At 27.9% G+C, this 13,147-nt stretch overlaps 1 protein-coding gene across 1 annotated transcript; it reads right to left on the bottom strand.

Moving 5' to 3' along the window:
• Positions 1–8,337: 8,337 nt before the first annotated feature.
• Positions 8,338–12,712, bottom strand: LOC146887240 (receptor-like protein EIX2). The gene is made up of 2 exons (XM_085672361.1): positions 9,088–12,712; positions 8,338–8,564 (listed from the first exon to the last, which is right to left on the bottom strand). Exon 1 carries the CDS (start codon positions 12,529–12,531, stop codon positions 9,091–9,093), a length of 3,441 nt encoding a protein of 1,146 aa, XP_085528487.1. The 5' UTR covers positions 12,532–12,712; the 3' UTR covers positions 8,338–8,564; positions 9,088–9,090.
• Positions 12,713–13,147: the final 435 nt, after the last annotated feature.

Genomic DNA, 13,147 nt, shown 5'->3' with positions numbered 1-13,147 from the left:
TAGTGCCCAATTTCTTTTGGTAGCTAAATGTTAGAAATCAATTTAGAGACCAATTGTAATTTTTTATTCATAATAGTAACTATTTTAGTAACCAATAGTTTTTTATTTTGTAGTTTGATATATAAATTGATTAGTATAGTGACTAACATCTTTTGGTCACTAAAATTATTTGTTAATGGGGCATTTTCTTGTAGTGCAAGAGAGTTCCAAAGGGGTTATCTTTGCTTCAACACTTAAAGAGATCCAACTCCTCATACTAGATTAGAACATTACAACATATGGAAGAATCATCTCTCTTTTACCATGAAATTGTCTACAAAAAGTCTCTTGTAGTCTCTCAAAATAAACCTCACAAAAAGTCTCTTTAAACAATGGTGCAACTCTTTTTTTATAAATTATCCAATGCACTTGTGACTCTAGCTATAAAGTTTTTTTCTTAGGTGGGTTTTTTTTATGGATCAGGCCTCATACTTTGGTGTTGTAGCTCCTGAGATAACTTCCTAAAGAAAAGATCTGCTTAGCCTCAAATTTAGTGCTTGAAATTTTCTTCTACAATAAGTTTGCTATTGTTGCTTAAGCCTTAAATCTGAACTCGTTAGATTTTCATTCTACTACTTGTTTGATGGACAAGTCGCTTTATCGTTGAATGAAATATTTACATAAAATCCAAAAAGTTCAAAAGAATTGGATACTGAGCGAGTCAATTACTAAAACCCTTTGGATTTGGATTATTCTCACATTTTTAGAATAGGATCTTCATCTTGTGTTATAAGAAAATCTAAATATTAGAATTTTTTTCGATTGTTGACATTCAGTTTCATATGATTTTTATTATGTTTCTACTATTTTATGTTAACAAGATTCTACCTAAATAGTTTCATGTAAGTAAAATGACTTGGAGAAGAAGACTCGATCAATCATCACGTCAAACAATAAATGTGGGAATTGTGTAGTGGATGCTCCTGTATACCATTTCTTAGGAACAAATCAACAAGACTTTGAAAATTGGGAGACTTTGAAAATTGGGTCATATTATTACAGAAAACGAAATACAACCATATGTGGTACAAATTTCATATGCAATTTAATAATTCAACACATGACATGACTCTTCTAATATCAATTTTATAAATCACACGTAGATAATTAGTCATTCACTTAAAATTGTCGCCAATTTTATAAATCATACATGCAGAAAATTAGACATTTCAACCACAAGAAGAGTCAAATCATGATATGAGAGAAGATAAAATCATATCTTGATTGAAATTATGATTGGTTAAAATTAGCCTTTAATTATTTTAATAGCATCACACACTCTCAAACAGAACTAGTTTATGCGAATTATCTGCATAATCTAGAAGAGATGTTAGAAAGATATTATTGAAAAATGATTTTAAATGTTTATATAAATTTAACCATTTTAATTTATAAAATAATTTCAGCTTACATAATAATTAAATACATATTGTTTATATAAATTTTTAATCTAATTCCTTATTTTATTTCTTATGAAATTACTTATAAAAATTTAATGTTAATATATGTTAGAATACATCTTGCCTCCAATAGTTTGATTAGTAACAATAAATTTGATAGCCTCCTCCAATGGTTTGGGGAAAGACTTGGAAAAGTCTTAGTAAACCCATCACATTACTAATTAATTTCTGGCTAATATTTAACATCTAATAATACATAGATTTCCAAACATGCATATTAGAGATGCTAAATAAACCCGCTCTCGTGGGTATTATCCGAATCTGTACCCATTTTGACGAAAATCTCCATATTGACTGGGTATGGATATGAATATGGAAAATTTTCTACTTTTTCAATTAGGTATGGATATGGGTACGGGGATGTACATATCCGTCTCGTCCCCATCCCCATACCCGCCATAATACCCGTCCCCATCCCCATACCTGCCATAATACCCGTCTCCATCATATCTCCGTCCCCATTTAAATTATTAAAATTTTCACAGTTAATTAAGTAACCTTTTATATATATATATATATATATATATATATATATATATATATATATATATATATATACCAACTTTTTATTTTTTATTTTTCGAATTCTTTGGTTTGTTATGAAATTCATTCGCATATCCAATATATTTTTTATCTTATCATAATATTTTTCAATTATGTTCAAATGATGTATGTCAATTAAATATTTATGATGTCTCATATTTAAATATTTCTATTCTTTTTTAATATTTTTATTTATTATATATTTTTCTTTCACATGAAAATATTTAACGCTCTCAATTTAAGTGTTTAATAGCATAAACATTTTATTTACTAGGTAATATAAAAGATTTATCTTTCTTTACTCTATTATTATTAATTTTTGTTTTTTTCGAAGAACTCTTGTTTCATTAAAATCAATTCTCGTTATTTCTCAACCATTAAAATAAAAAAATTCAAAACAATTCAAAAAAATTCAAAAAAGGAAATAAAAGTTTAAAAAAATCATGAAGTGACACGTGACAGTCACTGTTCATGGCCGTTAATAATTTAAACGGTATTAGAAAAAAAAGACCCAATTGAACAAAATTGACAAAAGTTGAAACCTATTTGAATATAAAACCAAAATTAAGACTTATTTAATAAAACTTGACGAAAATTGAGACCTATTTTAACCTAAATAAAATCTTCAAAATTGAGTCTCAACTAAAATGTAATTAATTATGAGTTAGACAAGGGAGTGTAACTGATCATGATATCTTCAAATTTCACTCATAATTAAACACGTTCCATATTATAAAACTTCCAATTTCAATATATAAATACTGTAGAGACATTCCTGCAAAGATTCACATATATTCTAAAATATATGATGCATAGTTCATCGTAATTCACTAAACCAGAGTCAAATCGAGGTATGGAATAAGAAAAAGTATTATTTTCATTAAAATTCTAATAGATTAGAATCAATCTTTACTTCATTATCACGAAAAAATTCTCTCGTTGAGAAAATTATAAGAATTGTCTCTAATATCTTAAGGCAATATATATATAGAAATAATTTAGAGAGATGATTAACTTTAGAAATGAATAATTAAATAAATAAAATTTTAATTTAAATTGTGATAACTATTTTTAATTTTGAAAATAAAAAAAATCAATTATTCTATTTGTGTACATTTGGTATATGTAATTATGAAAATCAATCTCTTATTTTATTTAATATTATATAAGTATATTTGCTTAAAAAATTATAACCATTAATAAAGAGATACATATAACCACTAATATAGAGAAATAATTTAGAGAGATGATTAAATTTAGAAATGAATAATTAAATAAATAAAATTTAAATTTAAATTGAGATAACTATTTTTTTACTTTTTAAAATAAAAATAAATTATTCTATTTTTGTGTACATTTGTCATATGCAATTATGAAAATGAAACTCTTATTTTATTTGATATTATGTAAGTATATTTGCTTAAATATTTATAACCATTAATAAAGGATACATCATACACCCGTTTTTTTATCCATACATTTATTTTATGATCATACCCTTATAATAGTAAGAAAAAAAGAGTCATTTGACACAATTTAACAACTTTTACCAAGGTCAAATAGTTTTTATATTTTTTTAAAAAACGAAAATAAATAGTAATAAAAAGTAATATCAAATGATAATAAAAAAGTATAATGTCAAAATATTGATTTGTGCTACGATAGATATTTTCTGAACATCAAGTTTAAAATTTCAAAATATGATGTCTTATTTTAAGTCCAAATATTTCATATGATTTTTTTAGTGTAATATTTGAAAAAAAAATGTTACAAACAACATAAACATCGTGAATTACACAAGTCATTTGAAAAACGGAGATCTAATATAAATTTTTTTCAATTGTTTGAGTTTCAATTTCATATGATTTTTATTATGTTTATGCTATTTTATGAGAACATTATTTTATTTAGATAGTATCGTGTAAGCAAATAAAAAAATTTAGAAAAGACTTTCCCTATCCAGACCCAGACGTGGAAATTCTTGCGAAGTGCATTGGCCTCTTACATCGTGACACTCCATGAAAGAAACAAAAAGACATGGAAAATTTAAATCAGAGACAATGTAAATCTACATATATAATATTATTTCCCACCTCACCTCACTATAATTTTGATATGTGCTAGGATAAACATTTTCTGAACATTTTAGTATTTCAAAATATGATATTTCTTTTAGTCTAAATATTTCATATGATTTTTTTAGTGTAATGTTTGAAAGGGAATTGAAGAAGTGATTTAAAAAGCGGAAATCTAATATAATTCTTTTTAATTGTGTATGAGATTCAATTTCATATGATTTTTATTATGTTTATACTATTTTCTTTGAACATTATTTTATTTAGATAGTATCATTTAAAAAATAAACCTAGAAAAGACTTTAGCAATCCCATTCCAGACGTGGAATTTTTTGTGAAATGCATTGGCCTCTTCTGTTATATTCCACACAAGAAACAAAAAGACTTGGAAAGACTTGTAAATTGTACAGTGGAATGGTCCCTTATACCAATCTTTTCGAACAAAATAAAAAGGCTATCAAAATTGGATCATCTATCTCTTTAAAGAAATAAAACCACATATATACAATACATTTCATACTCAACCCACAATCCACAATTTTTTTTAAAGTCCATAATAATTAATTAATAGTGTTGATTTTGTGTCGTATTTGTTATAGATGCTGTATTAACTTTGAAAGTTGACTCTAATTAGTGATGATTAAGTCAGTGTTATTTTATTGTTAAATTTAAAATAAAATTTAAAATAAAGAATTTTATTGTTGACTTGACCAACTTTAATGTATTTTTATTTTAAATTTTATTTAATTTAGTATTGTCTAAATCGACACTAAATAAAATATTTTTAATATAAATTTAATTTGCATTAGTTTAACCAATGTTAATATTAGTAATTAAATAAATCTCCCATACAACACATTCATATCGAAAAAAATAAAATAAAGTACAAATAAATTTTTGAAATATTATTTGAACTCATTCTTTATTATATATTATCTCTTGTGGATATATATATATATATATATATATATATATATATATATATATATATATATATATATATATAGAGAGTGAGAAGGGATATAAAAGAATAAAATAAAATAAAAATGTTCTCTTTTAACATATTTTTTATATTTATTATATATCTTATATCTTTCCTATTCTAACAAATCCTACAAATTTTTAACACTCATAATATTCTATATTATAATATGACTTCTAAAATTTCATAAGTTTGTATCTCAAACAAGTCTAATTAAAAGCTCAAGATTAAAATTCAGACTTAAGCGAATGTTTGTGGTACTATTTAACATAAATATTTATTTATTAAAAATTAAAAATAATTTAATAATTTTGACCTGTTTAAATAAAACTCAATCTTTTGCATTGCATTATAACTATTTGTTAAAAAATTTAAAAATAATTTTATAATTTTGACTTGTTTAATTAAAACTCAATCTTATGCATTCAAAACACAAAAAATAATTTGGTTATTGCAACTACAATTCAAGTGAATGAATTTTGTTATTTTTGTTATACGTGGGATTTTTCTCCAACCTTTCCGCGACATCACAGAACACCAATCATCATCATGCATGCTCTCTTCCTTCCCACTCTCTCTCATACAAAATGTTATGGATTTATTCGCTGGATAAGATAACAACAGTGATAGTCTTAAGGATTACTACGGTTATAAATTAGGACGTCCCAAGTACAAATCAACCATAAGGGTTGTCTCCAATGAGTAACAGTGAAATTGGATTTTGAAAGTGAAATTGGCAAATTGGGTTGAAGTGGATCAGCTGGGTAGAGGGTTGTCTCGAATTTATTTCAGTAATTTACTGTACTAAAATAAAAAAAAGAATATACTTTTTCAGAATTAACGATTATGACTTAAGTTTTATATTTTTTTAGTGTAATGTTTGAAATATGTTTTAGATACGATTTTTTAGTGTGATGTTGAAAAACAATTCATATATAACATAAAAATATTAATAAAAATGAATTACACAAGTCATTAACAAAATAACAAAATCTAATATTAATTTATTTCAATTGTTTATAAGATTCACTTTCATATGATTTTTATACTTTATACTATTTTATGTGAACGTTATTTTATTTAGATAGTATGATGCAAGTAAATAGAAAAACTTTCGAAAAGACTTTAGATCCCATTTCATACGTGGAAAATTTTATGAAGTGCACAGTGGGATAGGATAGTGGGATAGTGGGATGGTCCCTTATACCACTTTCTTGAAACAAAACAAAAGTACTTTTAAAATTTCATTTTCAATCCACCTCAACTCAATTTAATTTAACCATTCAATACTCAATATACAATTTAATAAATCACGAGTGAAGAGTATAAGGCACATATCCTCTTTAATTGTAACGTGGAATCAGTGGCGGATCTTTGTTGTGACCGGATATGGATCCAATTTTTTTTGTATTTATATAATTTAATATATAATTTTTAAAAGTTTGATATTTTAAATATATTTTATGTATTTGATATTTTAAATTTGTTTATAGATTTATATTTATATATAAGAAAAAAATCTTTATTTTTGTCCACATCTATTTTTCAATTTTAAATTTTAAATATTTTTTAAATAAAAATAATTATTTTATTAATATTATATCAATTATTTAATTTAATCCTTTTTTATTTGATTATTTTTTTAAACTTAATCATTATAAACAAAAATTAATTATAGTAAAATTATAAAAATTATTTATGTTTAATTTTATAATTATAATAATTATAATTTTATTATGTTTTATTATTATAAAAAAGTAAATTCAATGTTTTTACTAGTTTATATAAAAAATTTAGGATTGCTTTTGGTTCTTATTTTTGTACAAAAATATGAAGTTGGTTCTCAAATTTATTTAGTCTCAATTTGGTCCTGATTTTTGAAAAAATGATTCAATTTGATCCTTTTTTCTTGTTAAATTTATTGATTCGGATCAAGGTTTTTTCATAAAAATTGGAGTTGTGGATAAGGATGGTTTCTTTTGTTGGTGTAATTGACATAATCCTAGTGTCAATTTTGATGAAAAATCCGTACTCAGCTTCAAAAAATTTAATGAAAATGATCAAATTGTACCAATTTTTAAAAAATCGGGATCAAATTGAGAGTAAAAAAAACAAGAGGACCAACTTAACATTTTTTGACAACAAAATATACCAAAAAAGTAATTGAACCAAAATTTTGACATTCCAAAATATTGACTGAAGATCAAGTACTATGAGTGGAACATGTGTGATAAATAGGTAGAGATTTTGAATTTACATATTAACCAAATTTAAGGTGGAATATGCGAGATCAAGAAATGCAAAGGCTTAGTTTACACCGAGTGTTTTACATATAGAGAACAAATTTAGAAATCAACATATATGCGTACCTTGGAATTAATGTTTTTGCATGAATTGATATTAGAATAATATTAAGGTATATTGAATGTATATTTTGGAGTGCAGAGTGGGGTGTTGGAGATGATCATGAATGTGAGGTGATTGAGAATGATCACGAATGTTCCTAAGCATCTTCCTCTCCCTACACAATTTCAAAAGACACTAGAAGATACGATTTGCACCCACATTAGATCTTTGGTTTGGTTTCTCAATTCCACTATATTTTTCTTTTCTGTGTTCAACTGTTGCAGTTTGCATGACCTATTTTCAGACTTGAAGCAGTTTTTGGGAGAAAACCTGAATCACACACTTTCAGGAATTTTGTTTGGTCTATCAAAACATTCCCATCTGAATCACACACTAACCATTACATTATATTTTATATGCTCAGATATATATTAAAATACCTAGTCAGAGTATTCAAAATTTTACTTAATCACACTTTAAAATCAAATAATAATCATAAGGAGTCATGTCAGGAGTAAGTTAGAAATCCTGCATTCTATCCTCAACCTCTTTAATTTCAACATTCTTCTTTTTCTCTTCAAATATTGTTCTTTTAGGGGTGGGAAGGGATCAGAAGTCCAGATTTTCTTGGTTTTAAAACATTCCAAATTAGATGTAATTTTTCGTTATTCTATATTTTATGAGATGTTTGTTTGACATAAACTCACATCCTTGCCACTATATTTCTCTACTTTCCTTTCTGTTTTAAACTCTAAACTTATTCTATATATTTTCATTTCCTTATTTTATTTTGAATATTTAAGATGTATTGGATTTGAAATGATTATTTTTCAATTTATTTATTTTTTATCAACTATATGTATATCACAAATATTTAATCTCTATAAATAAGTTTAAAATGGTGATCATCACGCTGTTATATATATGAAATGTAATTAACTAAAAAATATTTAGTTTGGAAGTTTGGATTATAAGAAAAATGAGTTCATTATTAATAATATGTATGACAGATTATACAAGCACAATGCTTAATGACGTTTATAATTTAATGAAACCATTGCCTTGTCCAAACATAACAAGCTCAAAGATGGAGTTGTGCAAGAGGACGGTCTCAAGTGCCTGAAAGTTGAAAAATAAAATGCAAAGAATGTTAGTTCTTCTAAACGTGTACATAGAAATGGCATGTTTAAAACTTTTTAGAAACAAGAATAAGAAAAATAATACTATAATTCTTATTTTTTTATTCTCATCCTCTACTTCCTGACGTAACTTAGTGTGAGTTATCAATTTTTTAAAGAAAAAGAAAGTAATATATTAATTAATAATCCACACTAAACCACGTTAGAGAGTAAAAGATGAGAGTAAAAAAATGATAGTCATAATATTATTTTCCTAAAAATGATAATCAGGTTAACAAAAAAAACAAAACTAATGATAGATAAAGATCTCATAAGTTTACTAGAGAAAAAAAAAACATGATTTCATGGTATCAAGGGAAACTATTGTCTTTTTATAAGACTATCAAGTATATTGAGCATCAATGATGTTATTGCCATTTTATTATTACAGAAAAACGATATATGATAATGTGCATCTAATATATACAGAAAACAAAGTTGTATAAAACCTATTATATTATTACCTGTTAATCTTTATCCCACTTAAGTACTTTAGCAAAGATTGCTATTTTGACATGTATATCGTCTTTTAAGTCGATCAAGAAGTTGAAATAAGAATGTCGCCAAGAACGGTTGAATAAGATTGAGCCAAACACCATCCAAAAACTTAGAGCAAATCCAATTGCCATACTTATGAAAAACTCATTATTGAAAAATGAGTATTCATCTTTATAAACATTAACATTTGGTTTTTGTGTTGGCTCCTGAATCATACACAATTTTTCAAGTGGTGGTCCACAAAGATCGAGATTATCTTCATAACTAGATTTATTGAAACTTTGTAATTGTGTGCCTTTAGGAATTTCTCCACCTAGATGGTTGTGAGACAAATCTAACACACCAAGTCCATAAATTTCAGCAAGACTTAGAGGAATTGAACCAACAAGTCGATTTCTTGACAAATCAAGAGAATCAAGTGATGCTAGCTTTCCAATGTTTGAAGGAATTTTTCCAATCAAATTGTTTCTTGATAAGTTCAATGAGATCAATCCAGATAATTTTTCTATTTCTACAGGAATTTCTTCTGAGAAATGATTGCTTGAAAGATCAATGCTTTTTAAAAGTGACAAACCTTTATTCATAAACATTTGTTCAAAACCTTTCCATGTCAACAATGCATTCAAATCGAATGTCTGACCGATAACAAAGAAACTGCGCTTGGAAAGATATGAATGACCTCCACCATATGTTGAAGATGTTGATTGAGCCATTGAAGTAAGGTTTTGTATGCATTTAGGAATTTTTCCACTTAAGTTGTTTATTGAGAGATCTAAGACTTGAATGTTTCTGAGATAACAAACCTCTAATGGTAAACTCCCAAAGAATTGATTTTTTCCCAAACTTAAAATTTGCAATTCACTTTTTGTCCCAATCCAATTAGGGATAGATCCTGATAATTTGTTCTCAGAAAAATCAAGCATTATTAGCTCCGTACAATTCCTCAAAGAGAAAGGGATTCCTTCTACTAAATTGTTGTTTCTCAACAATAATGCTTGAAGATCAAGAAGCGATCCTAGTGAAGTAGGAATTTTTCCTGAGAAGTTATTGTGACTCAAATCCAAATAAACTAGTGAGTTGAATTGTCTCCAACAATATGGGATATGTCCAAATAATTGGTTATATGAAAGGTCTAGATAGTATAAAGCTTGGATGGTACCTTTTCCACACAAAAAAGAAAGAGGATCTAAGAAATTATTTTTCGAAAAATCAAGGATTTCAGAATTACGTAGGAATAAAGGAATCGAACCTTCAAATTGATTTGATTCAAGGGATACAGAACTAGAAACATACGTTGATGAAACATTTGGAATTGTACCTTGTAGATTGTTGTATGAAATATTCATTTTGCTCACTTTTTGTTGTGGTAATTTAGCCCAAAACCATTCAGGAACAATATCTGATATTGCAGCATTTGAAATATCAATATTAACAAATTTGTTTTGCGTTTGCAACCATTTGGGAAATGTTGGACCTAGCATACAAGATCTCAAATTTATCACCACCAATTGAAAAGGTGCGACCCAACTTTGGGTAAATGCCAAGCCCAATGAGTTATCTGATAAGTCCAAGTTATTTAACTTAGACATATTTGCAAAGTGGTAGTCAGTGAGCACACCCTTTAAAGAGTTTGAATACATGAAGAGGACCTGCAATTTAGGTGGAAATTGGATGTCCATAGGAATCTCTCCATTTAGCTTATTGTAAGAAAGATGTAATTGTTGTAAAGATGTGAACATTGAGAAGTCAGGTAATGTGCCGTTGATTTGATTCATGTCTAGATATAATTCTTCTAATGAATATCTAGCGCATCCAGCCAAATGAAAAATTATCATTGGAAGCTCCCCACTCAAGCTATTATTTGACATGGCTAATGAGCGTAAAGAACATGTATTTCCAAATGATTTTGGAATTTCACCTTGTAATAAATTTGAGTCAATTGACAAACCCTCCAAAGTTGATGGTAACTTGACATCTTCAGGTATCGTTCCATTTAATTTATTTCTGTCAAGAAACAAATTTCTTAAAGAAGAGAATACTGAAATGTCAGACAAAGCGCCAGTGATGTGATTGGATGACAGATCCAATTCTTGCAGTGAGTGTCTAACGCAACCACTAGACAAATTACCGAGAATGGAGGGAAGGTCTTCGGTCAAATTGTTTGAATACAAGTATAAAGAATGTAGGGTGCATGTATTAACGAAGGATTTCAAATCACTACCCTTTAATCTATTAAAGTGAAGGTCAAGGTGCCTAAGTGATGTCATGACCATGCCAAAATGACTTGATGTGGAACCCTCCAAGAGGTTAAAACTAAGATCAAGCTCAACAAGGTTGGAAGTGATGTTTGACACCCATTGAAATATCATTGGTGACTTGAAGGTGTTCTTAGAAAGATCAAGGACGGAGAGGGAAGTAGAAGAATTGAAATTAGATGGTTTAAATGACAAAATGGAATGATCAGAAAGGCTACAACCAACTAAACTTAGTTCTCTTAATTTGGGTAGCTTTGCAATCACTTGCAGCAAACTAAGAGAAGTATTAGGATTTGGTACAGACTCCAAATAAAGATGGGTTAAAGAAATGAGATTGGATAGCCACTGACCTCTGTCGTCAATTTTGTGAGCATGATACCGTCCAAGATAGAACTCTTGCAACTGGGAGAGATTTCCAAGCTGAGATGGTATACTTCCTTCTAAACTATCGTAGCTAATAAGACCAAGATATTGCAACTGGGAGAGATTTCCAAGTTGAGATGGTATACTACCTTGCAAAATATTTCTGTTGAGATCAAGATACTGCAAGTGGTAGAGATTTCCAAGTTCAGATGGTATATTTCCATAAAAATAATTGTTGGAAAGATTAAGATACTGCAACTGAGAAAGATTTCCAAGCTGATAAGGGATTGAACCCCGCATAGAATTGTCAGCAAGATTTAAGTATTTCAAATTAGAAAGAGAGCCAAACTGACTTGGAATTTCTCCGTTAAAATAACTTAACGATAGATCAAGGTATTTCAAGTTTTTGAGAGAACCAAAAAATTCTGGAAATTGACTCCATCGAAAATCATTGGAACTGAGATTCAAATACTCTAATTGTTGCAACTCCATCAACGACTTGTGGATCTCTCCGCTCATAAAACGTACAAAGGGTTCTCCATAGTCTCCATGAAGGTCGAGGCTTAGAATATGAGAGGTATGGTTGCTGCACCGAATCCCCTCCCACTGGCAACAGTCGGGAGTGGTCCAAGAGGAGAGCATGCCGTAGTCATCAACAATGGCAGCCTTGAATTGGAGCAGTGCTTCCCTCTCCCTTGGAATGCATCTCATTTCCTGTTCTCCATTAACAACCACCTGCGACAACACACACAGCACAAAGATCATGAATTTGAAACGAACTGGATTCTTCATTGAGGTTGTTGTGGGTGTTATCATCACACACAAACTGATGATGGATATCAAATGCAGTGAGTGTGAGTATTCAAACTAGATTGGTATTCATATACATAAATGACTGAACTGAAAACGACTGCGGGTAGCATTCTTTTTTCGAATTCATATTTAGCAGAAGAATTTTATCATTGCAACTATTCTAAAACAAAAAAGTTGATTTTTAGTATGTTTATGTTATTTTATGTGAACACATTATTTTATTTAGATAGTATCATGTCAGTAAATAAAAAGAACATAAAAAGGATTTGATCAATCCCAATCCAGATGTGGAAATTTTGATGTGAATGCATTGACCCCTAATATCACATTCCACGAAAGAAACAGAAAGTATTGCAGAAGACTTTTAAAAGACAAGAAGCATTATCACGCAAACAATAAATGTGGAAATTGTATAGTGGGATGGTTCCGTATACCACTTTTTTCTAACAAAAAATAAATGACTTTGAAAATTCAGTCATCTCATTACACTAAACGACTAAAGTTCTATCCATAGAACATTATTTTATTTAGATAGTATCATGCAAGTAAATAGAAAAAACAAAAAAAAAAAGATTTGAGCCATCCCATTCCACAA

This window comes from Vigna unguiculata, chromosome 4, assembly GCF_037176805.1.
Source record: "Vigna unguiculata cultivar grain cowpea cultivar isolate G323 ecotype 2 chromosome 4, ASM3717680v1, whole genome shotgun sequence".
Classification (NCBI taxonomy): Eukaryota; Viridiplantae; Streptophyta; class Magnoliopsida; order Fabales; family Fabaceae; genus Vigna; species Vigna unguiculata.
This window is presented reverse-complemented; position numbering and strand designations above follow the sequence as displayed.